Here is a 23,442-nt window from a genome sequence, read left to right on the forward strand (position 1 = left end):
CTCCTTAGTATCTTTATTATGCCAGTGTATATTTCACCTGATTTAAACATTCCATATTTTCCTTCCTGCTTTTGTTAAGTTAAGCAATCCACACTTCTTTTTTTAAAAGGGCCATGCTGCTCTGCAGAACATCTTGTCTTTCCTTGTTCTAAAAAATAATGAGCTCAGTTACTTTTTCTTGGAGGATATTTGTTTCACTCTTTGTAAGAGTACTTCATCATGGTCTGAGTGAAACCTTGCTATTCTTTTTCTTATATTTCCATAAGAGCATTTGAGGAAAGATGCTTCTCCTATATTCATATTCAAGGGTAATGTCATTCAAGAGAAACAACATAAAAGAGTGTAGAGCTGGGAGTGAAATGTGCAACTACCATTTATCTTTACTTTAAAGAGTATATTAATGGTCAAAAAAAATTATTGGCGACAGCATTCTTGAACTGAGTTAAACTTAAAATTAAAGATAAATTTTCCCCTTTTACCTCTAGAAGTATATTTTAAAGGTATAGGAAAATAAAATTAATGGAACCCCACTCTTGTTCTTTATAGGTGATAATTGCAGACAAAAGCATATTTGTATAAATTTCCCATTACTTCAAATAAATCAAAAACTTGTGAAGAGATATTTCTGAATTTAGAGAACTTAGACCATAATACAGACAGATTACTACTTCTTGATAAAAATTAAAAGCAACAAATTGTAGGTAAGTTGCAAAAAAGTCATAGAACATAGAAAGTGATTTTTTAGTTGTTAAATACCTTTAAAAGTTACTTGTGACAAGGAGAGTGAAAAGTATGTGTTCTTGGGATTTTTAAATGTTTTACATTTAATGTTTCTTTTATTTAAAGTTTTTTAAAATATTTTTTTTTTATTTTTGAGAGAGAGAGAGTGAGTCAGGCACAGAAAGCGAGGGAGACACAGAACCCAAAGCAGGCTCCAGGCTCTGAGCTGTCAGCACAGAGCCCAAGTGGGGCTCGAACTCATGAACTGTGAAATCACGACCTGAGCTGAAGTCAGGCGCTTAACCTACTGAGTCACCCAGGTGCCCTTTAATGCTTCTTTTAAAGAAGATTTTAAACAGTATGTTGTCACTTTTAAAACACTGACTGGACATATTATAGTAGAAAATAATGATCAGGTTAGAAGGCAGAAGGTCATGGTTCTAATCTTGCCCTCTGTTAAAAAGAAAACCACAGGCTAAAAATGGTGTCACTTAGGCCAAGTGAGCAAAGAGTTACTACCTAAACTAACTGCAGTTTTAACCCCCTGGAATATAACCTTTAACCAGTCAACATGTAATTCTTGATCAATACTAGGAAATTTACTGATAGACCCTTTCTATTCCTCTTTGGAGGGTAACCTTGCCTAAACAATGTATTCCTTGTTAATAAATTCCTCTTTTTAATGCCCTCTCTCTGCCTTTAAAAATCTTTCTTTTGTTTGGAGCTCCTGGGTGACTAGCAGGTTGAGTATTCGACTCTTGATTTCAGCACGGGTCATGATCCCAGGATCATGGGATTGGGACCCGTGTCAGGCTCTGTGCTGAGTGTGAAGCCTGCTTAAGATTCTCTCTCTCTCCCTCTCTATCGCTCTCACCAGCTCACAGGTGCACTCGATCTCTCTAAAAGAAAAAATAATTATTTTGTTTACCTCAGCAGAAATCCTCTCTACTTGCTAGAGGGGATGCTGCTCAACTCAAGAATCATTTAATAAGGCCAAACAGATCTTCAAATTTACTCAGCTGAATATTTTTTTAATACTTCCTACTGTCTAACAATGTGATCTGGAGGAAGATGTCTACCTTCTCTGAGCCTCAGTTTTCAAATATGCAAAATGAATGTTATGGACTGAATTATGTCCCCTGCAAAATTCATATGTTGAAGTCCTAACCCCCAGTGCTTCAGAATGTGACTATATTTGAAGATGGGGTTTTTAAAGAGGTAGGAAATTAAAATGAGATGATTGATGTCTTTATACGAAGAGGAATTTAGGATACAGATATACACCAAGGAAAATGATGTGAAGACAGAGAGAAGACAGCCATCTACAAGACAAGGAGAGAGCCCTCCAAAGAACCAAACCTGCTGACACCTTGATCTCAGCCTTCCAGCCTCCAAAACTGTGAGAAAATCAATTTCTGTTGCTTAAGCAGCCAATCTGTGGTACTTGTTATGGCAGCCTGACCAAACCAATATAATGGGCTTTATCAAGCTCACTATGATTACATACAGTTATATGCTGTTTCATGTGTGTGAATTTTGTTCTTACATTAATCCTTCATTGGGCAGGTTATTTAAAATTCTTATCTTCATCTTATCTTGAATATACAGCAGTTCTTTTAGGGTTAAGAGAACAAATTATTTATGTTTCTACAGCATGGATCATAGGGTCTATACCTTAAATTTTATTCATAGGATTGGAATAAGAGCAGCCTTGGAGTTGTGCCATTTTTTCAAAACTATGTCTTTTCCTGTATTTAATCTATCTCTCCATTTTGCATCCAGAAAATGTACATAATAATTAGAATTGTTCTTAACAATAAATAAATTCATACCACCTGACACATTATTGGTGCCTAATAAACTTTAAGTATGATTACTGTATCCTCAATGATTTTTTTAACTTTTTTGCAACATACCCCAGGCCAGAAATGGTTCTCACATCACTTCTTGTCTGTCTTTGTTTCGTCCAGGGGCTAAAATATGTCTTTTATAACTTATTTTCACTGTGCCCTAATTCTCATATACCTGCTTTCCTTCCAGATGATGGTAGTCTCTGCCCAGGAAAATTGTTATCTCGGCTAAGACGGAATTTACCAAAGTGCATTGCCCCCAGTGTTAACTATTCAAGAGGTTAAAATGCTAAAAAAAATATTAAAGGATTCTGTGCTTATATTTTGAGTTAAGCAAAGAAAGTAAGACCTTACTAAATGCATCATAGAGGTCTTAAAAAGCTCCTGTGTATTTTGAGCAGTCAAAGGTGGTATATGTCATGTAGCCTTTCCTCAATTTAGTTGACAATAGATTGGTTTTTGGTCAGTTTTCTAAAAGATATGAAATTCTTGGAGGACAGAATTTGGAAAGTTCTGGCTGAAAGAGGGTACAACACCCTTAAAACTTTCCAAATAACTTCTTGCCTCATCCCTGTTTTAGCCTTTTTGCTTTCCTTTTTATTGGATTTAAATAGATAATTATTATTTAATAATCAGCTATTGTTGTAACCAAATAACATATTTTAGTCTCCATACTGAATTAGGACTGTGGTATGTGTTTTAAAGTACCATTTAAGTAAAAAACAATAGTAGAGGGCCGCAAAACACATAACACAAAGGTATTAATTCTATATTTAAAATAAAGCTTTGCCGTAAGTCAAGGAAGGATAATTAAGGGAAAACGTCATTTTCACTTATCCAGATAGGCAAAATTATACCTAATGTTGGTGAGAGTTTTGGGATAGAGTCACCTTCAAACACAGCTTTTGGGAATAGAGCAATACATTTTCATTATTCTATCTTGACTATGGTATAATGAATCATTTTAAATTTCTTCTTTATGTTTTTCTGGATGTTCGAAATTTTCCGGTGAATATGTTTAACTTTGCTTATCAAAAGAAATGCCACTTTATTTGCTTTTTATGATTTCTCTAATTTGAAAATCATATAAAGGTTTAATGACTTCTTTGTAAAGCTGCTTATATAATTTCATAGATAATATAACCCCTTTAACATTCTTTCCTCAGCACTATTTTAAGGACATAGAGAAAAGGCAAAATGGCTTGATAAACATTAATTCACATTCAAGTGCATGTGAATAACTCCGATATCAGGATACTATATAACCTCGACTTTAAAGGGCAAAAACAACATCCAGAGGAACAGTCTCTGTTACTTATAATAATGGTAAGTCTACAAGAAAATAGATATATATTACCTGATAAACAGTGTATACTTTTGTCCATCATCCACTTTAACAGTAGTGTTAATGCTTCTCAATTTTGCTTCACCAGCACAGAAAAAGTGGTACTATAAGAAAAAAAAAGTTTCCTTCAGTTTTTCACAACAAAACTGACACATATTTGCATTGGACTTAGAATTTACCAATGATTTTTATATTGCTTTGGAGACAAAGTATCTGAAACTTAAGTGGTGACAATTCAAGGTATACAACTAATAAACTGTAGAATTAAAATAAATAAATGTATAAGTATTATATACATATACATGCATCATCTATGTGTACATGCACACATACACACAGACACTTCTAGTTTCTGTTCCAATATTCTGGGGAACATGGTTGAGAAAGGCAGCTTTTTCTGCTAGCAGAAAGTGAGTATTATTAGCAAGCTTCCTTACATACTACCAATTGAGCAACGTGAAGATCAGTGAATACAGTGTAGAGGGTGATGTTAAAAGTACAAGGAAGGAAACATTGAAGATTATGGAGGTTAACCATTTATTCTAAGCTTCCTGAGGCTAGAGGTGGGGGGGGGGGGTCTTTGTAGGGTTACTACTAATTGAGCCAAGTTATATTTTAAAAGGGGGCAGATCATGTCTCTAACAGGTACATTTGATCAGGACTCCCTGAGAATTCCACAGGTAGGCTTCAGTGACCTATTCACCCTCTTCACACCATATTTCTGCATGTATATTAGTTATAGTATAGCTATTCTTCCCAGAAAGGGGCTTATCATATCAACAAGAAATGAATAACCTACATATATGTTAAAGAAACACAGATGCATGGTGTTGCATAATTCCTGTGCATCTAGCTATATTTAAGTTGATATACCTAAAACCCACGTTGGGTCCAAAGATAAATATTATGCTATATATTTTAATTTTATGATAGATTACAAAAGATTGCAAAAGATTCCTTAAAAAATTATCTACTACAAGTTGGCTTTAAGAAATATGTTAAATAGTATATTTAAATGTTAATGATAAAATGATAAAATGTTAATAATTCCCTTTTATCTCCAAAGCTGTCAAACGAATATAAAATATTTAATGGATCATTCTATTATTTTTACTTGAATCTTTTTATTATAAATAGCTCCTTTATGACATATACAGATATATATGCCACATATATGTCATATATATGTGACATATATAGACACATATATCTATATGACATATATAGACATATATTATATATTAAATTACATACATATAATAGCTACTATTTATTGAGTGATTACTTGGGTGTCACAGAGTTTTAAAACATTTTATAAGTATCAACTGATTCCTTCCTTACAATACAAAATAAAAAACAAAACTCTATGAAGTAGGAACTATTCTTTTATTAGCTCCATTATTCAGAGATGTAAACTAAAGTGAAGTGATTTGCTGCTAGCCAGGGAGGCACAGTGATTTGCAACACAGACAGTAAGTGTGGTGTCTGGTATTTGAGTCCCAACAATGAATATTATGTAGGTACTTAACTTCCTTGTTATTAGAAAGAGCCAGTAAAGTGTTTTTAAAAACTATTTCAAAAAATAAAAATAAAAATTAAGTTTCATATTATTAAACTTTCCTAAAACTTGTGATTTCCTAAAAAGATTGACTAACAATTCTGCATTTCTAGAATAGGTCTTAAATTATGATCACTGTAAAAGTTCAGCCATAAATATGTCTTTTTGTGAAAATTGTAATGTAAATGCATTCCCCATATGATTATACTTTTAAAATAGATGAAGAAATTGGAGCATAGTCTCACAAATCATAGTGGAACAAGGAAAATCTTAAAATCATGAAGACAGAGTAACACTGAAATTTCCTTTAAATCATTGCAAGGAAGCAGTGATGTGAGCAGAACGAACATGAATTTTGGATTTACACAACAAAGTAAAACTTCCTTATCTACCATTCTTAAAGGAGTCCTAAGAGCATGTGTAATACTGAACTCTGTGAGAAGCCTCGCTTGTCTGCATGATTTTTGCAAAATGCAGAGAGAAAATATCTAACCTTCACATTTGATTCATGTCCCAGACATCCTTCTACATGTTTATATGCATTTACTTATTTACTCATTGTATTACATTTACTCCCCAACATTTATTCATTTATTAACTTGAGCTTCACAACAATCTTTATTACCTTCATTTTACAAGTGAGTAAATTTAAGCACAAAGTGCTTAAGTGACTTGAAAGTTCTCAAAGCTCCTAAGTAGCAGAGCTGGGCTCCAAACTCTGACTCCAGAGATGACGATCTTAATACGTTTCTTAAGATGGAGACTTATACATAATTTCAATTCAGTAAATGATAGTAATTATTATTACAGACATGAGTAAATATCCTTTGTCATAAAACCTGAAGTAAAGAAATTCTACAAGTCTTTTCTCTCATTATGATTTTATAATTCCTCAATGTCTTGATTCAACCTATTGTGAATTTATTTTTATCCATCTGAAAGTGAAAGGAGTCTCCATCATTCATCATTTCATAAAATATTTCACCCACAATCCTGCAAGTCTCTGTTAGTTCCTCATAATGTCTATGGAGATGTCCACAGTGGTGAGAGGAACGAACTAGCTGAGATAGACACTCAGTTAATGCGAGTTTGCAGCAGAAAACTGTGCTGAGGGGAAACATTTTGAACACGACCAATGATCAATATTATGTGTGTTTTATTATTTTTTATATTTGGTCTCCATATTTTTATGCTTATTATAAGAATAATGGAAAATGTTGGTCTTAGTTGAGGAAAATGCTGTAGAGCAGGGATCAGCAAACTTGAAGACTGATGTCTGATGATTCATTACTGTGTTCTATTTGTTACAGAATTCTATTTTCTTACTCCTGTTTCACTTGTTCCTATTATTATCTGTAATCAATTGGAAGCAATATGAGGAAAATAAAGTGTGTTTTGTTTACCACTGAATCCTCAGAACCAATGACAAAGTGATTGATGATAGATAAATGTTTAACAAATGAGTGAACATTTAAATACATGAATGAGTAAAAATATTACCACTACTAATGCCTACATCTGGCTGATATTTATTAATACCAGACTTTGTACTAAATTACGTATTATGTGTTGTATTACTTAAGAAAGATGAACATTTAAAGAAAGTCAAACTGGTATAATGTGACTTATTTAAATTATAACTATTTCATGGAAATTCACATATTGAATCATCATAAAAGAAATGATACATAAAAATACAGTGTTATATTGAATATTTTAGGCTATGTTGAGTTAATTACTTTATTGCAGTGATGACTTGGGTGGCCTCCTTAATCTGGGTATTTATCACAGGAATAGGAATTGATGGGTTATGATAGAACAGTACTGAAAAAAGAGCATACACTTTCAACTCAAAGTCAGCCTTATAATTTAGTGTTTGTTAGCTGTGTGATCTCGGAATTTTAATTTTTTTTTAATGTTTATATTTGAGAGAGAGAGATGCAAGCAGGGAAGGGGCAGAGAGAGAGAGAAGGAGACACAGAATTTAAAACAAGCTCCAGGCTCCAAGCTGTCAGCAAAGAGCCCAATGCTGGACTTGAACTTGGGAATAGTGAGATCAGGGCTGAAGTCAGATGCTTAACTGACTGAGCCACCCATGTGCCCCTGATCTTGGACTTTTAAAAGAAGTTGTTATAAAGACTACCAAGTGTTAAATCCATGATCTCAAACTTTTTGATCTCAAAATCTCTTTGTGCTCTTAAAAATTATTGAGGACCCCAAAGAGTTTTTGTTTACTGGGTTATATTTATCAATATTTATAATATTAAAATTAAAACAAACATTTTTAAAATACAAAAATGTGGAAGTACACATTACATTAGTGATCAGAAAGATGACATCATCACATGCCATGCAGCCTCTGGAAAACTCCACTATATATTTATGAGAATGAGAGTAAAAAAAGGCAAATAACAGTATCATTAAGATAGCTTTTCCTTAAGGATCCTCTGAAAAAATATTTGAGCTCCCCAGATCACATATTCCACTAAAGCTACAAAAAATGGTAGCAGTTACTATCACTGGGATATTGGGAAACATAACAGAAAAAGGTTAAAAATAAAGAGAAAAGAAGAGAATGATAGCTATTCAAAGTATATACTATTTTGAAATATAAATACTGGATATGAAAAAATTACAAAAACAGAACACACAGCCTAGTGGTGATTATAAAAGATATATTTAAGATAAAATTTTGTTTTGACAATAACCACTAAAGAATCAGACTTTCTAAAATTCCTTTAAATGAAATAAATATAATGACTTACCTTTAAAGTACCATTTTCAATAAATAATTGAATAAAAAACTCATCAACTGAATTTGAGTCTTGCTTGATATAGAGCAGGAGTCCATAGGAGTTGAAGGTATGAAATTCTAGTGATACGTTACTTTGTGGACTTAACAACACATTCCGAAATTCTAGATAGGAATCTCCATAATAACAAATACATCTGAAATCTGTGGAGTCTGAAAGAAAATACAATTTAGATTGGAATTGAATGTTCAATAGTTGGGTTTCATATTAACATTAGCATGTCTTCTAAAGTGGCTCATACATGACTATTTTCTGCCTGTTACAAGCCCGGGTACCTGTTTCCTTTTGCCATAGTCACAGTGGTTTGTCATAATTTCTATGAATTGGGGGCTTCACGATCAAATCTCACTGGATGTCTAGATGATTAATCTTCAACAGGGCATTCACTTGCATTTTACGTTACAGGTCAACAGAAATAGGAACATTTTCTAATGATGTCCTTATTCATTGTATATACATGACAGTATCAAATTTTGATTTATGTCAGTCATTACTGTTAATTTGATCGTGTGGCTTTTGAGGGCCAACAGACTATTTAGAAGTAAAGGAACTGTCATCCTTCTGTAGCAACACTTTTACCTGAACTTCTTTAAAAATCATCACTTGAGTGTTATCTTTCTTTTTCTCATCTTCTGAATATTTTAATTAGCCTCAATCTTTTTATTTTTTTATTAAAAAATTTTTAACGTTTATTTATTATTGAGAGACAGAGAAAGAGACAAATCATGAGCATGGGAGGGGCAGAGAGAGGAGACACAGAATACGAAGCAGGCTCCAGGCTCTGAGTTGCCAGCACAGAGCCTGACACAAGGCTCGAACTCACAAACTGCAAGATCATGACCTGAGCTGAAGTTGGACACTTAACCGACTGAGGCACCCAGGCGCCCCAATTAGCCTCAATCTTTTAAATGAAACAGACATTTTGAGCAAAATACTTTGACAATTCGCATTTCTTAAATTTGTAAATATATGATTAATGAAACAGCTTTTTTCTCTGGATAAGATACTTTATATTATTAAAAGTTACTTTTGTTTGATAAAAACTTGACTGATTGATGATATTCTTGTAATAATGGATATGAGTTATCTGCTTTCACTTCTTTCCTTCTGCTCCTCCTTCTGTGATACACACACATACAAACTCCCTTTGAAACTTCTAAATTGGGGAGAAGGAGCCAAGATGGCAGAATAGCATGGAAGTTTTGTGTGTGTCTCACATCCATGAAATACAGCCAGACCAACATTAAACCATCCTACACACCTAGAAAACTGATTGGAAGACTAACACAACAATCTGCACAACCTGAACCACAGAATTCAGCAGGTACGCGACACAAAGAGCTGAACTTGGGAAACCAGAAGCCGCAAAAGGAATTCACCCCAAAAGAAAGAGCACAAAGAAACGACAGACAGGGATTTAACCAACACAGATACAAGCAAGATACCTGAACCAGAATTTAGAATCACGATAATATGAATACTAGCTGGAGTCAAATATAGACTAGACTCCCTTTCTGCAAAGATTAAAGATGTAAAAAAACACCCAGAATGAAATTAAAAATGCTATAACTGAGCTGCAATCATGGATGGATGCAGCGGCGGCAAGGATGGACAAAGCAGAACAGAGAATCAGCGATATAGAGGACAAACTTATAGAGAATAACGAAGAGGAAAAAAGAGAGATTAAGGCAAAAGAGCACAATTTAAGAATTAGAGAAATCAGTGACTCATTAAAAAGGAACAACATCAGAATCATAGGGGTCCCAGAGGAGGAAGAGAGAGAAATAGGGGTAGAAGGGTTATGTGAGCAAATCATAGTGGGAAACTTTCCTAACCTGGAGAAAGACACAGACATCAAAATCCAGGAAGCACAGAGGACTCCCATTAGAGTCAACAAAAACCGACCATCAACAAGGCATATCATAGTCAAATTCACAAAATACTCAGCCAAGGAGAGAATCATGAAAGCAGCAAGGGAAAAAAAGTCCCTAACCTACAAGGGAAGACAGATCAGGTTTGCAGCAGACCTACCACAAACACTTGGCAGGCCAGGAAGGAGTGGCAGGATATATTCAGTGTGCTGAATCAGAAAAATATGCAGCCAAGAATTCTTTATCCAGCAAGGCTGTCATTCAAAACAGAAGGAGAGATAAAAAGTTTCCCAGACAAACAAAAATTAAAGGAGTTTATTACCACTAAACCAGCCCTGCAAGAAATTTTAAGGGGGAACTCTCTGAGGGGAGAGTACATACATATGTATATACATATATGTACATATACATATGTATATACATATATGTATATATGTACATGTATATGTACATATATGTATGTATATATGTATGTATATCTATGTATGTATATATATCTATATATGTATATATATAATTATTTATATAATTTAGATATATATAATTATTTAGATATATATATCTATCTATATCTATATATCTATATCTATCTATATATAGATAGATAGATAGATATTTAGATATATATATATAATTATTTAGATATATAATTATTTAGATATTTATAATTATTATATATTTATATATAATAATATATAAATAAATACCAAAAGCAACAAAAGATTAGAAAGGACCAGAGAACACCACCAGAAACTCCAACTCTACAAGGATCATAATGGCAATAAACTCATATCTTTCAGTACTCACTCTAAACATCAATGTTCCAATCAAAAGACATAGGGTAACAGAATGGATAAGAAAATAAGATCCATCTATATGCTGTTTATAAGAGACCAGTTTAGACCTAAAGAGACATACAGATTGAAAATAAGGGAATGGAGAACCATCTATCATGTTAATGGTCAACAAAAGAAAGCCGGAGTAGCCATACTTATATCAGACAATCTAGGCTTTAAAATAAAGACTGTCTCAAGAGATGCAGAAGGGCATTATATCATAATCAAGGGGTCTATAGAACAAGAAGACCTAACAATTGTAAGCATTTATGTGCCAAACGTGGGAGAACACAAATATATAAATCAATTAATCACAAACATAAAGAAACTCATCGACAGTAATACCATAATAGTAGACTTCAACACCCCTCTCACAGCAATGGACAGATCATCTAATCAAAAATCAACAAGAAAACAATGGCTTTGAATGACACATTGGACCAGATGGACTTATATTCAGACATTTCATTCTAAAGCAGCAGAATATACATTCTTCTCCAGTGCACATGGAACGTTCTCCAGAATAGACCATATACTGGGACACAAATCAGCCCTAAGTAAGTTCAAAAAGACTGAGATCATACCGTGCATATTTTCAGACCACAATGCTATGAAACTCGAAATCAACCACAAGAAAAAATTTGGAAAGGTAACAAATACTTGGAGACTGAAGAACATCCTACCAAAGAATGAATGGGCTAACCAAGAAGTTAAAGAGGAAATTAAAAAGTATATGGAAGTCAATGAAAATGATAGCACCACAACCCAAAACCTCTGGGAAGCAGCAAAGGCAGTCATAAGAGGAAAGTATATAGCAATCCAGGCCTTCCTAAAGAAGGAAGAAAGATCTCAGATACACAACCTAACCTTATGCCTTAAGGAGCTGGAAAAAGAACAGCAAATAAAACCCAAAACCAGCAGAAGACAGGAAATAATAAAGATCAGAGCAGAAATTAATGCTATCAAAACCAAAAAAACAGAACAGATCAATGAAACCAGAAGCTGGTTCTTTGAAAGAATTAACAAAATTGATAAATCACTAGCCAGTTTGATCAAGAAGAAGAATGAAAGAAGAGAGATTACAACCAACACAACAGAAAAAAAAAACAATAATTAGAGAATATTACGAGCAATTATATGCCAATGGGCAATCTGGAAGAAATGGACAAATTCCTAGAAACATATATGCTACCAAAACTGAAACAGGAAGAAATAGAAAATTTGAACAGACCCATAACCAGTAAGGAAATCGAATTAGTAATCAAAAATCTGCCAAAAAACAAGAGTCCAGGACCAGATGGCTTTCCAGGGAATTCTACCACACATTTAAGGAAGAGTTAACACCTATTCTCTTGAAGGTGTCCAAAAAATAGAAAAGAAAGAAAACTTCCAAACTCTTTTTATGAAGCCAGCATTACTCTGATTCCAAAACAAGACAGAGACCCCACTAAAAAGGAGAACTATAGACCAATTTCCCTGATGAACATGGATGCAAAAATCCTCAACAAGATATTAGCCAACCGGGTCCAACAATACATTACAAAAATTATTCACCAGACCAAGTGGGATTTACACCTGGGATGAAGGGCTGGTTCAATATCCGCAAAACAATTAACGTGTTTCATCACATCAATAAAAGAAAGGATAAGAACCATATGATCCTCTCAATAGATGCAGAGAAAACATTTGACAAAATACAACATCCTTTCTTGATAAAAAACCCTCAAGAATGTAGGGATAGAAGGATCATACCTCGAGATCATAAAAGCCATATATGAATGACCCAATGCTAATATCATCCTCAATGTTGAAAAACTGAGAGCTTTCCCCTTAAGGTCAGGAAAAGACAGGGATGTCCACTCTCACCACTGTTATTCAAGATAGGATTAGAAGTCTTAGCCTCTGCAATCAGACAACACAAAGAAATAAAAGGCATCCAAATCGGCCAGGCGGAGGTCAAACTTCCACTCTTCGCAGATGACATGATACTCTATATGGAAAACCCAAAAGATTCCACCAAACAACTGCTAGAACTGATTCATGAATTCAGCAAAGTTGCAGGATATAAAATCAATGCACAGAAATCAGTTGCATTCCTATACACCAACAATGAAACGACAGAAAGAGAAATCAAGGAATCGATCCCATTTACAGTTCCACCAAAAACCACAAAATACCTACGAATAAATCTAACCAAAGAGGTGAAAAATCTATACACTGAAAACTATAGAAAGCTTATGAAAGAAATTGAAGAAGACACAAAGAAATGGAAAAAGATTCCATGCTCTTGGATAGGAAGAACAAATATTGTTAAAATGTCGATACTACCCAAAGCAATCTACATATTGAATGCAATCCTTATCAAAGTAACACCAGCATTCTTCACAGAACTAGAACAAATAATACTAAAATTGGTATGGAACCAGAAAATACCCCGAATAGCCAAAGAAATCTTGAAAAAGAAGACCAAAGCAGGAGGCATCACAATCCCAGACTTCAAACTATACTACAAAGCTGTAATCATCAAGATAGTATGGTATTGGCACAAGAACAGACACTCAGATCAATGGAATAGAATAGAGAACACAGAAATGGACCCACAAACGTATGGCCAACTAATCTTTGACAAAGGGAAAGAATATCCAATAGAATAAAGACAGTCTCTTCAGCAAGTGGTGCTGGGAAAACTGGACACTGATATGCAGAAGAATAAACCTGGACCAGTTTCTCACACCATACACAAAAATAAACTCAAAATGGATGAAAGACCTCAGTGTAAGACAGGAAGCCATCAAAATCCTCGAGGAGAAAGCAGGCAAACCCTCTTTGATCTTGGCCTCAGCAACTTCTTACTCAACACGTCTCCAGAGGCAGGTGAAACAAAAGCAAAAATGAACTACTGGGATCTCATCAAAATAAAAAGCTTCTGCACAGCAAAGGAAACAATCAGCAAAACTAAAAGGCAGCCGACAGAATGGGAGAAGATATGTGCAAATCACATATCAGATAAAGGGTTAGTATCCAAAATCTACAAAGAACTTATCAAACTCAACACCCAAAAAACAAATAATCCAGTAAAGAAATGGGTGAAAGACATGATAGACACTTCTCCAAAGAAGGCATCCAGATGGCCAACCAACACATGAAAAAATGTTCAACATCACTCATCATCAGGGAAATACAAATCAAAACCACAATGAGATACCACCTCACACCTGTCAGAATGGCTAACATTAATAACTCCGGCAACAACAGATGTTTGTGAGGATGTGGAGAAAGAGGATCTCTTTTGCACTGCTGGTGGGAATGCAAACTGGTGCAGCCGCTCTGGAAAACAGTATGGAGGTTCCTCAAAAAACTAAAAATAGAACTACCCCATAACCCAGCAATTGCACTACTAGGCATTTATCCACGGGATACAGGTGTGCTGTTTCGAAGGGACACATGCACCCCCACGTTTATACCAGCACTATCAACAATAGCCAAAGTATGGAAAGAGCCCAAATGTCCATCGATGGATAAATGGATAAAGAAGATGTGGTATATGTATACAATGGTGTATTACTCGGCAATCAAAAAGAATGAAATCTTGCCATTTGCAACTACGTGGATGGAACTGGAGGGTATTATGCTAAGTGAAATTAGTCAGAGAAAGACAAAAATCATATGACTTCACTCATATGAGGACTTTAAGAGACAAAACAGATGAACATAAAGTAAGGGAAATAAAAATAATATAAAAACAGGGAGGGGGACAAAACAGAAGAGACTCATAAATATGGAAAACAGAGGGTTCCTGGAGGGGTTGTAGGAGGGGGGATGGGCTAAATGGGTAAGGGCCATTAAGGGATCTACTCCTGAAATCATTGCTTCACTATATGCTAACTAATTTGGATGTAAATTTTAAAAAATAAAAAATAAAGTTAAAAAAACCTTCTAAATTGGTTATTCTTTTATAATTAATACAAAACATTATTCATGAAACTGTAAGTTTTATTTTGCTGTCCACCATAGGATAATATTTTTTAAAATCTGTACTTTAAATCTTTTATAGTTTATATTCTATGCGGAGTATTTTTTTTAAATTTTCAATAGAGCTTTAGAAATATTCATTGTGTTATATCTTCAAACTTGTAAAACACTCTGAGGAAATAATTAGCTAAACCTCAAAGAATATCTTCCAGAAAACATGTGTACTTTTTAGACATAAAAGCATATGAGTTTTTTTAAATAAATTCATTAGTGAAAGTGGCTCAAAGACTGAAAATATTAACAATGTTCTTCCAATTTTTACATCCTAATTGCTTTAGTTGTTATGTGAAATAGATATTTATTCCCTGTAGATTTTAATGATTATGTTGAATGCACAGTACGATAAAATTTCACATATTAAATAATTTGAAAAAGGTTTCAGCCATTTACTTGAATGAATTAGGAATGGAGAGAAACATCCATTTGATTTAAAGTAAAAAATGTGAAAGAGCATAAACTATTTTCAGACAAAAACTAATATTACAACATGAACAGACCCAAAATTGGTGAAATGAAGAAACTACTATTTATTTTTGAGCACTTTGGAAAGATATAGTTCAACTGAGAATAGCAAACTCAAAAATTCTTTCAATTTATTATTTTTTGTTTTTTTATGGAGTAATTTTTAACACTTAAGTGGCTTTGTCATCATGTGACAAGTGCTTTATACAAAAAGCCACACACGCATCTATTTGTAAGCCACATGAGGTCAAGAGCCACATGCATTTGTTTCATCATTTTATCCCAAGTTTTTAGTCTATCCCTGATTTCTTAATCATGTGAAACCTTACTATCTCTTATAGAAATTATAACTGTTTTTGTTTAAATGTGGTTGGAAAATTTTGTTATTTTAAAAATCAGGAAATATTTTATATAGAGTAAGTGACCATATTTCTAGTGTTTTTATTAACAGGCATGGATATGGATTTTTTTTACATTAGCAAAAATATTAATCCAATAAAAAAGTGGTGATAGTAAGCACAGAAGAGCTTTATTAAGAAAGATAAGTGTAGAGACTATTACCAGTAATGATGAGCTAGAATAAAATAGTAATGTCATACATTTTACATTATCTAGAATTAAATCATAAGTTCCTGCCTTTCAGTTTTCATTTTTCCAAATAGGAAGAATCTTTATCTGAATTCTATGTCCTCATATTATAATTACAACTTTGAATGAGTTTGTATGCTTTTGGTATATATAACCAGAAAACCCAATTCAAAGTAACTTCAGCAATAAAGAAATTCAATGGCTTAAGTAAAAGGAAGTTCAAGAATAGGGTGGGCTTTCAGTTGGATGACTTTCACATGGACTCTAAAAAGCTCAGCTGGTTCCTCATAGGAGACCTACATTTCCTTTGCCTCTCCATTCTACTATTCACATGGTAAACTTTAATCTGAGATTTGTTTCTCTTCTAACATGGTGGCCAGTGGTGGTTTAAATGACATACTTCCACATTTGTGTCCAATCACTCAGTTTCTTATATTTTCAAGAGATGAAGCACTCAGTTTCTTGATTTTCAAGAGAGGAAGAATTTTCCAAGTGTAGAATAAACCTTTCCTAGCAGTTAACTGGCTAGAACTGGTCACAGATGAAGCTTTCCACTGGAAGAATAGGGTGAGTTTCTCCTGAGACCTGCAGGAGGCGGGGGTGTTAACAGTGAACAACATTGGTATTCTGCTGGAAAGAATACAAGTGTTTCCTGAGATTCATGCCTTATTTCCTGGCTAATGGTAGTTGATTGCCAGATTCAAAGACTCAAAGTGCTCTATTACATGTCCAAGCTAGAACCCTTTCATCTCCAACTTCCTTTGCTTCTTCCTTGGATAAGGTAGTTCCTGACTTCATTTCTTTTTTTTTTTTTTTAACGTTTTATTTATTTTTGAGACAGAGAGAGACAGAGCATGAACGGGGGAGGGGCAGAGAGAGAGGGAGACACAGAATCGGAAGCAGGCTCCAGGCTCTGAGCCATCAGCCCAGAGCCCGATGTGGGGCTCGAACTCACGGACCGCGAGATCGTGACCTGAGCTGAAGTCGGCCGCTTAACCGACTGAGCCACTCAGGTGCCCCTCCTGACTTCATTTCTAACAGCACATGTTCGGTGTAAGGATGAGTCTAGCCACACACACACACACACACACTATATATATATATATATATATATATATATATATATATATGTGTATATATATGTATATGTATGTATATACATACATATACATACATACATGTGTATGTATGTATATACATACATATACATACATACATGTGTATGTATGTATATACATACATATACATACATACATGTGTATGTATGTATATACATACATATACATACATACATGTGTATGTATGTATATACATACATATACATACATACATGTGTATGTATGTATATACATACATATACATACATACATGTATATGTATGTATATGTATATACATACATATACATACATACATGTGTATGTATGTATATACATACATATACATACATACATGTGTATGTATGTATATACATACATATACATACATACATGTGTATGTATGTATATACATACATATACATACATACATGTGTATGTATGTATATACATACATATACATACATACATGTGTATGTATGTATATACATACATATACATACATACATGTGTATGTATGTATATACATACATATACATACATACATGTATATGTATATACATATATACATACATATATATGTATATACATATATATACACATATATGTATATATATACACATATATTTAATGTTGCTAGGTAGACAGTTGCCAAAACTTGTTTCACATCTAAAAATTTGCATAGTGACCCATAGCCATTCCCACTGAATGAAGATAAAGGAAATTTTAAAGTAGTTTTAGTGAAAAATCATAAGCCAATAACCCTGCCCTCCTCTACTGCACAAAGAATTTTAAATATATTAGAACAGAACTAACATATTTTAGAAGAATATAATAATACAGACTGTGAGGCATACATAAATATTTAAGTTAGAACAAACAAAACTCATGTGTATAATAATCAATTCTTTGATAAGTTGTAAACAAATACTCCAACAGCATGTTTTCCTTTTAATGAAAAACAATTTTAAAAAGTATAAGATTCTCAATTTGAGACATTTTTTGGTTTCTTGGTTAGTAGATCACAAAATACAAAATAGATTTTAAATAACAGACTCATTTTCATAATTAGAGTTCTATATACAAAATTAAATGTCAAAGTTGGAATCTTAAGTAGACAACTGAATACCAAGCTTATCTACCAGATGGTTTGATAATGACTCTATGATTGAATAGTATAAAGACATGTACTATTTAATTCTACTTCCAATAAATTATTATTAATATCAGTATAAACCATGAATAATCATTCAAAGAAAAAGTGATAATATATTGCTTTCTGGAGTATGTATTGCTAACTAAGTGTTAAATAATTCACAATTAAAATGCAAAAAGGCATTTTATTTATTTCATATATCTTTGAAGTAATAATGGAAGAAAATAATAGTGGATATTTGTGATGTGTATATATGCAAAGTTTTCTATTAAATTAACTATTAATGTGAGAAAAGACTATATGTATAACACTTAAATATAATTCATATAGGAAGATACACTAGACTGTTTATTAAGAAACACTGAGTCTTGGGGTGCCTGGGTGGCTCAGTCAGTTAAGCATCCCACTTTGGCTCAGGTCATGACCCCGTGGTTAGTGACTTTGAGCCCCACATGGGGCTCTGTCCAGATAGCTCAGAGCCTGGAGCCTGCTTTGGATTCTGTATCTCCTTCTCTCTCTACCCCTCCCCACTCACGCTCTGTGTCTCTCTCAAAAAATGAATAAACAAAAAAAATTAAGAGGAAATGAAATACTGAGTCTTGATTCTTCTACCAGTAATCAAATCAGACACTATGTGTAGCTACAGAAACTCTGTGACTTACTTCTCTTCATTTTTATTATTTGTAGAAATAGCTTGGATTTTATCACTACAAAATACTTAATATTTTTAATACTTTATACTTCCATGTTCTACAAATTGTGTTTAATTCACCTTAAAATCCAACTTTATACAATCCATTTAAATTCATCTCAATTAGCTTAATATCTACTAATAAAGCAAGAGGAAAGAAGAAAATTAACATTTACACTCTTTACTATGTGCCAGGTTTTGTTAAATACTCATGCTTCTTAAAATGCTAAAGTTTTTCTTCCTGGCAATTTAAAGATTCATGCCATTAGAAAATGCTTTTGTAGGAACTAAGCATATTTCAAAATAAATTAAGAAATATTTGTTTCTTTCACAGATTTTTCAGGCTGATTAGTCCATGGACTGTTAGTCAATGACATAATTTATATAGCAAGTATTCATCGTAAAATGCAAGAAAAAAAAGTTTATAAAATACTGAAAAAAAATCCATAGTATTCAGTTTAAGACTGGCAGACACCTCTCACTGTGTCATTATCAAAGGAAATGTATGATAAATACAAGCCGAGGAACAGATTTCAAGAAAATAGATGACTGCAAAGGAAGCTAAGAGAGAACTAGTCAAATAGTTGAATAATATTTTTTTTTGAAAGCAATTAACAATCCTTTGGAACGGAAGCACAACACCCATAATCACTATATTTTCCTTTTACCAGCAATTAGAAATAGATTATCAGCAGAGAAAATTCTTTTTTTTTTTTTTTTTTAATTTTTTTTTTTCAACGTTTTTTATTTATTTTTGGGACAGAGAGAGACAAAGCATGAACGGGGGAGGGGCAGAGAGAGAGGGAGACACAGAATCGGAAACAGGCTCCAGGCTCCGAGCATCAGCCCAGAGCCTGACGCGGGGCTCGAACTCACGGACCGCGAGATCGTGACCTGGCTGAAGTCGGAGGCTTAACCGACTGCGCCACCCAGGCGCCCCGAGAAAATTCTTTTAATAGCCACTCCTAAGGAAAGGAAGTAACTTTTTTTTTTTTAATTTTTTTTTAACGTTTATTTATTTTTTGAGACAGAGAGAGACAAAGCATGAACGGGGGAGGGTCAGAGAGAAGGCGACTCAGAATCTGAAACAGGCTCCAGGCTCTGAGCTGTCAGCACAGAGCCTGACGCGGGGCTCGAACTCACGGACCGCGAGATCATGACCTGAGCCGAAGTCGGCCGCTTAACCGACTGAGCCACCCAGGCGCCCCAGGAAGTAACTCTTAAAACACAAATCAAATCATGCCATCTCCTGCTTAAAAACATTTTTTTTTTTTTTTTTTTTTGCTTATGACAGAATTGCTCAGTACTTACTTGGAATCTTTCCAAACTTTTTTTCCTCCTTTTGCCTTTTAATGTGGACTACCAATTATGCTAGGACAACTTACAGAGCAGTCATCCTTCCTATACTCACCTGCATTACCAGTTCCATCATACATCATCCTCCGTGTACATGGGTTCTGTTTCCAGGATCATTATCCTATTCCATTGGACAAATACTGACTTAATCAGTCTAGTTTTATGACATCTTGATTTTGAATAGGGCAAGTCTTGCATATCCTCCTTCCTTAGGATTGTGCTACATACTGTTTACCTTGTGCCTTTTGGTATAAATATTGGAACCAATTACATGTGAAAAATCTTACTAAATTACATAAAAACTCCTATTAATAATTCATTTAAATTCTATGATTTCATAAGAAAAACGTATAACTAATTGATGTATTTGTGATATTTTTTCTTCCTACACATGGGCATGGTATGTCTTCACTTTACAGGGGATTCTAAAATATTTTTATATAATTTTGTAACTTTTCTTCATAAAGGTCAGATGTGTATTTTCTTAGGTTAACTTCTAGAAACGTTAGCAATGTGTTGCTATTTTAAATAGTTGTAACATCATATATTTAACGACTTACGTTGGTATACTAAAATGCAATTGACTTGTATGTTGAGAAACCTTGTTGAACTCCCCTATTTTTAGTAATACTGTATCATTTGTAATGAAATTTTCATTCTTTTGTTCATAATTCTTAAACTATCTTATTAGCTTATTACAGTACCTAGGAGTATCAGAAAAAAAATTCAACTGACATAATGATAATGATATTCTTTTTCCTATTTTGCAGAGATTTTTAAGGTTTCACCTTTGAGTATAATACTTTGCTCTTCTACTGTAAGTGATATCTTTTAACCCATTAAGGAATTTTCCTTCTATTTGTAGTTTTCTGAAATTTTTAGCAGGACCTAAAATTAAATTTTATCAGCTTTTCACTTACCAATATGCTTATATTGTGAGTAACTTTGATAGTCTAATATTAATAAATATTAATATTTATTTTATCTTTGAAATAAATCCAATTTGCTTATGATGTATGTACATATATGAATTTCCTTGGAAAGAATTCATGTTTAGGACATTTGCATCTAGGATGATGATTGAGATGGATTTTGAATTTTCATTTTTCATGGTACCCTTTCTGATTTTCATACTAAAGTTTTACTTAGCTCCATTAAATAAATTGGGCAACATGAATTTCAATTTCTAATCTTTGGAAGTGTTTTGTTTACTTACCACCCAAAATCTGAATCAAACTATAAAATTATGAATTGCAAAACATTCTAAAAGATCTCATTTAATGTACTGATTAGGAATCAGAATGTTATAGTAAACAAAATAGTGGTCTGCAAGGAGATTTTCTTTTTAATTTGGTCACTTTGTGTTACCCTAGAGAAGGAATTTCACCTTTCTACTTCCCCATCTTTACCCATTATATTCGGGTAGCACCTATTCTGAAATTGTTATTACAACAGATCTGAACTTTTGAGTTCAATTATGCACTTTATCACTTAAAATCATAGGATCTTAGATTAATATTTTAACCATCTTGAGGCTCTTGGCTTCTTCATCAATACAATGGGAATAACAAAGTTGTTCCACTATAATATATGTGGAATTGCTGGATAAAGAATTTGCTCCAGTCTGTATAGTAGTCCTCCCTCATCTATGAGGGATATGTTCCAAGACACCCAGTGGATGCCTGAAACCCAAGACAGTAATGAACCCCATATGCAGTATTTTTCCCCTACATATACATACAAATGATAAAGTTTATCAATTAGGCACAGTAAGAGATCAGTAATAATACTAATAAAATAAAACAATTATAACAAAATACTATAATAAAAGTTGTATGAATGAGGTCTCTATCTCTCAAAATATCTTACTGTACTCTACTCACCCTTCCCATGACGATGTGAGATGATAAAATGCCTACATGATGGGATAAAGTGAGGTGAATGACAGAGGCACTGTGATACAGGGGTAGGCTATTACTGGCTTTCTGACATATGTTAGTAGGAGGATCATCTGCTTCCAGACCACAGTTGACCACGGGTAACTAAAACTGCAGATAGCCAGACTGCAAATAATGGGAGACTACTGTATTTGGGAAAGAAATCTCTTACAATGAAACACAAAAGCTTTGCAACTAAAACTTATTTTTAAAATAGCTGTTACATGTATGTGCTCTACATTATTCTCAGACATATATTTAGAAAGGTCTGAAGTACTTGGTATTGCCACATTAAGCAGATCTGGGTAGAACCCTAAGGATTCCAAGGTGTATGTAACAGGGCTGCTGTGAGATCCAGAAGTGCCCTGTTATTCACATAATAACAGGAGCAGTTCACATTTTACAAGAGTAAAACATCGGAATAAAACTAAAGATGTAATTTTAACCAATAATGATAATGCATATTATTCTCTATTCTTCACATAGCACCTTTTTAAAATTTTTTTTTTCAACGTTTTTTTATTTATTTTTGGGACAGAGAGAGACAGAGCATGAACGGGGGAGGGGCAGAGAGAGAGGGAGACACAGAATCGGAAACAGGCTCCAGGCTCCGAGCCATCAGCCCAGAGCCTGATGCGGGGCTCGAACTCACGGACCGCGAGATCGTGACCTGGCTGAAGTCGGACGCTTAACCGACTGCGCCACCCAGGCGCCCCTCATAGCACCTTTTTAAAAGTTTATTTATTTTTTTGAATAATCTCTACACACAGCATGGGGCTCAAACTCACAACCCTGAGATCAAGAGTTGCATGCTCTTCCAACTGAGCTAGCTAGGCATGTGCCCCCACATAGAACCTTTACACGCATCATCTAATTTTATTCTCACCTCAATCTGGGAAACATGAAAGGCCAAAGTTCTTATGAGCCCTATATTTTTACCTAAAAAACTGAGGCTAAGGGAAGGTAATTTGATCAAAGTTGTAGATCTCAGAAATTGGTTGGGGAGCCCGGGTGGCTTAGTCGGTTGAGCGACTGACTTCGGCTCCATGATCTCACGGTTTGTGAGTTCCAGCCCCGGGTCAGGCTCTGTGCTGACAGCTCGGGGCCTGCTTCGGATAATGTGTCTCCCTCT

General features: G+C 34.0%; 1 protein-coding gene across 1 annotated transcript in view; it reads right to left on the reverse strand.

Annotated features, from left to right (window-relative positions):
- The window catches only part of LOC131515417 (protein eyes shut homolog), a 779,912-nt gene that overhangs the window by 603,212 nt on the left and 153,258 nt on the right, over positions 1–23,442 (reverse strand). Inside the window, exons 5-6 of the mRNA XM_058736156.1 lie at positions 8,239–8,438; positions 3,928–4,019 (exon numbers count right to left, since the gene is read on the reverse strand). Coding sequence (XP_058592139.1) covers positions 3,928–4,019; positions 8,239–8,438 — 292 coding nt within the window. The remainder of the gene's footprint in view (positions 1–3,927; positions 4,020–8,238; positions 8,439–23,442) is intronic.

This window comes from Neofelis nebulosa, chromosome 6 (genome assembly GCF_028018385.1).
Source record: "Neofelis nebulosa isolate mNeoNeb1 chromosome 6, mNeoNeb1.pri, whole genome shotgun sequence".
Lineage (NCBI taxonomy): Eukaryota > Metazoa > Chordata > Mammalia > Carnivora > Felidae > Neofelis > Neofelis nebulosa.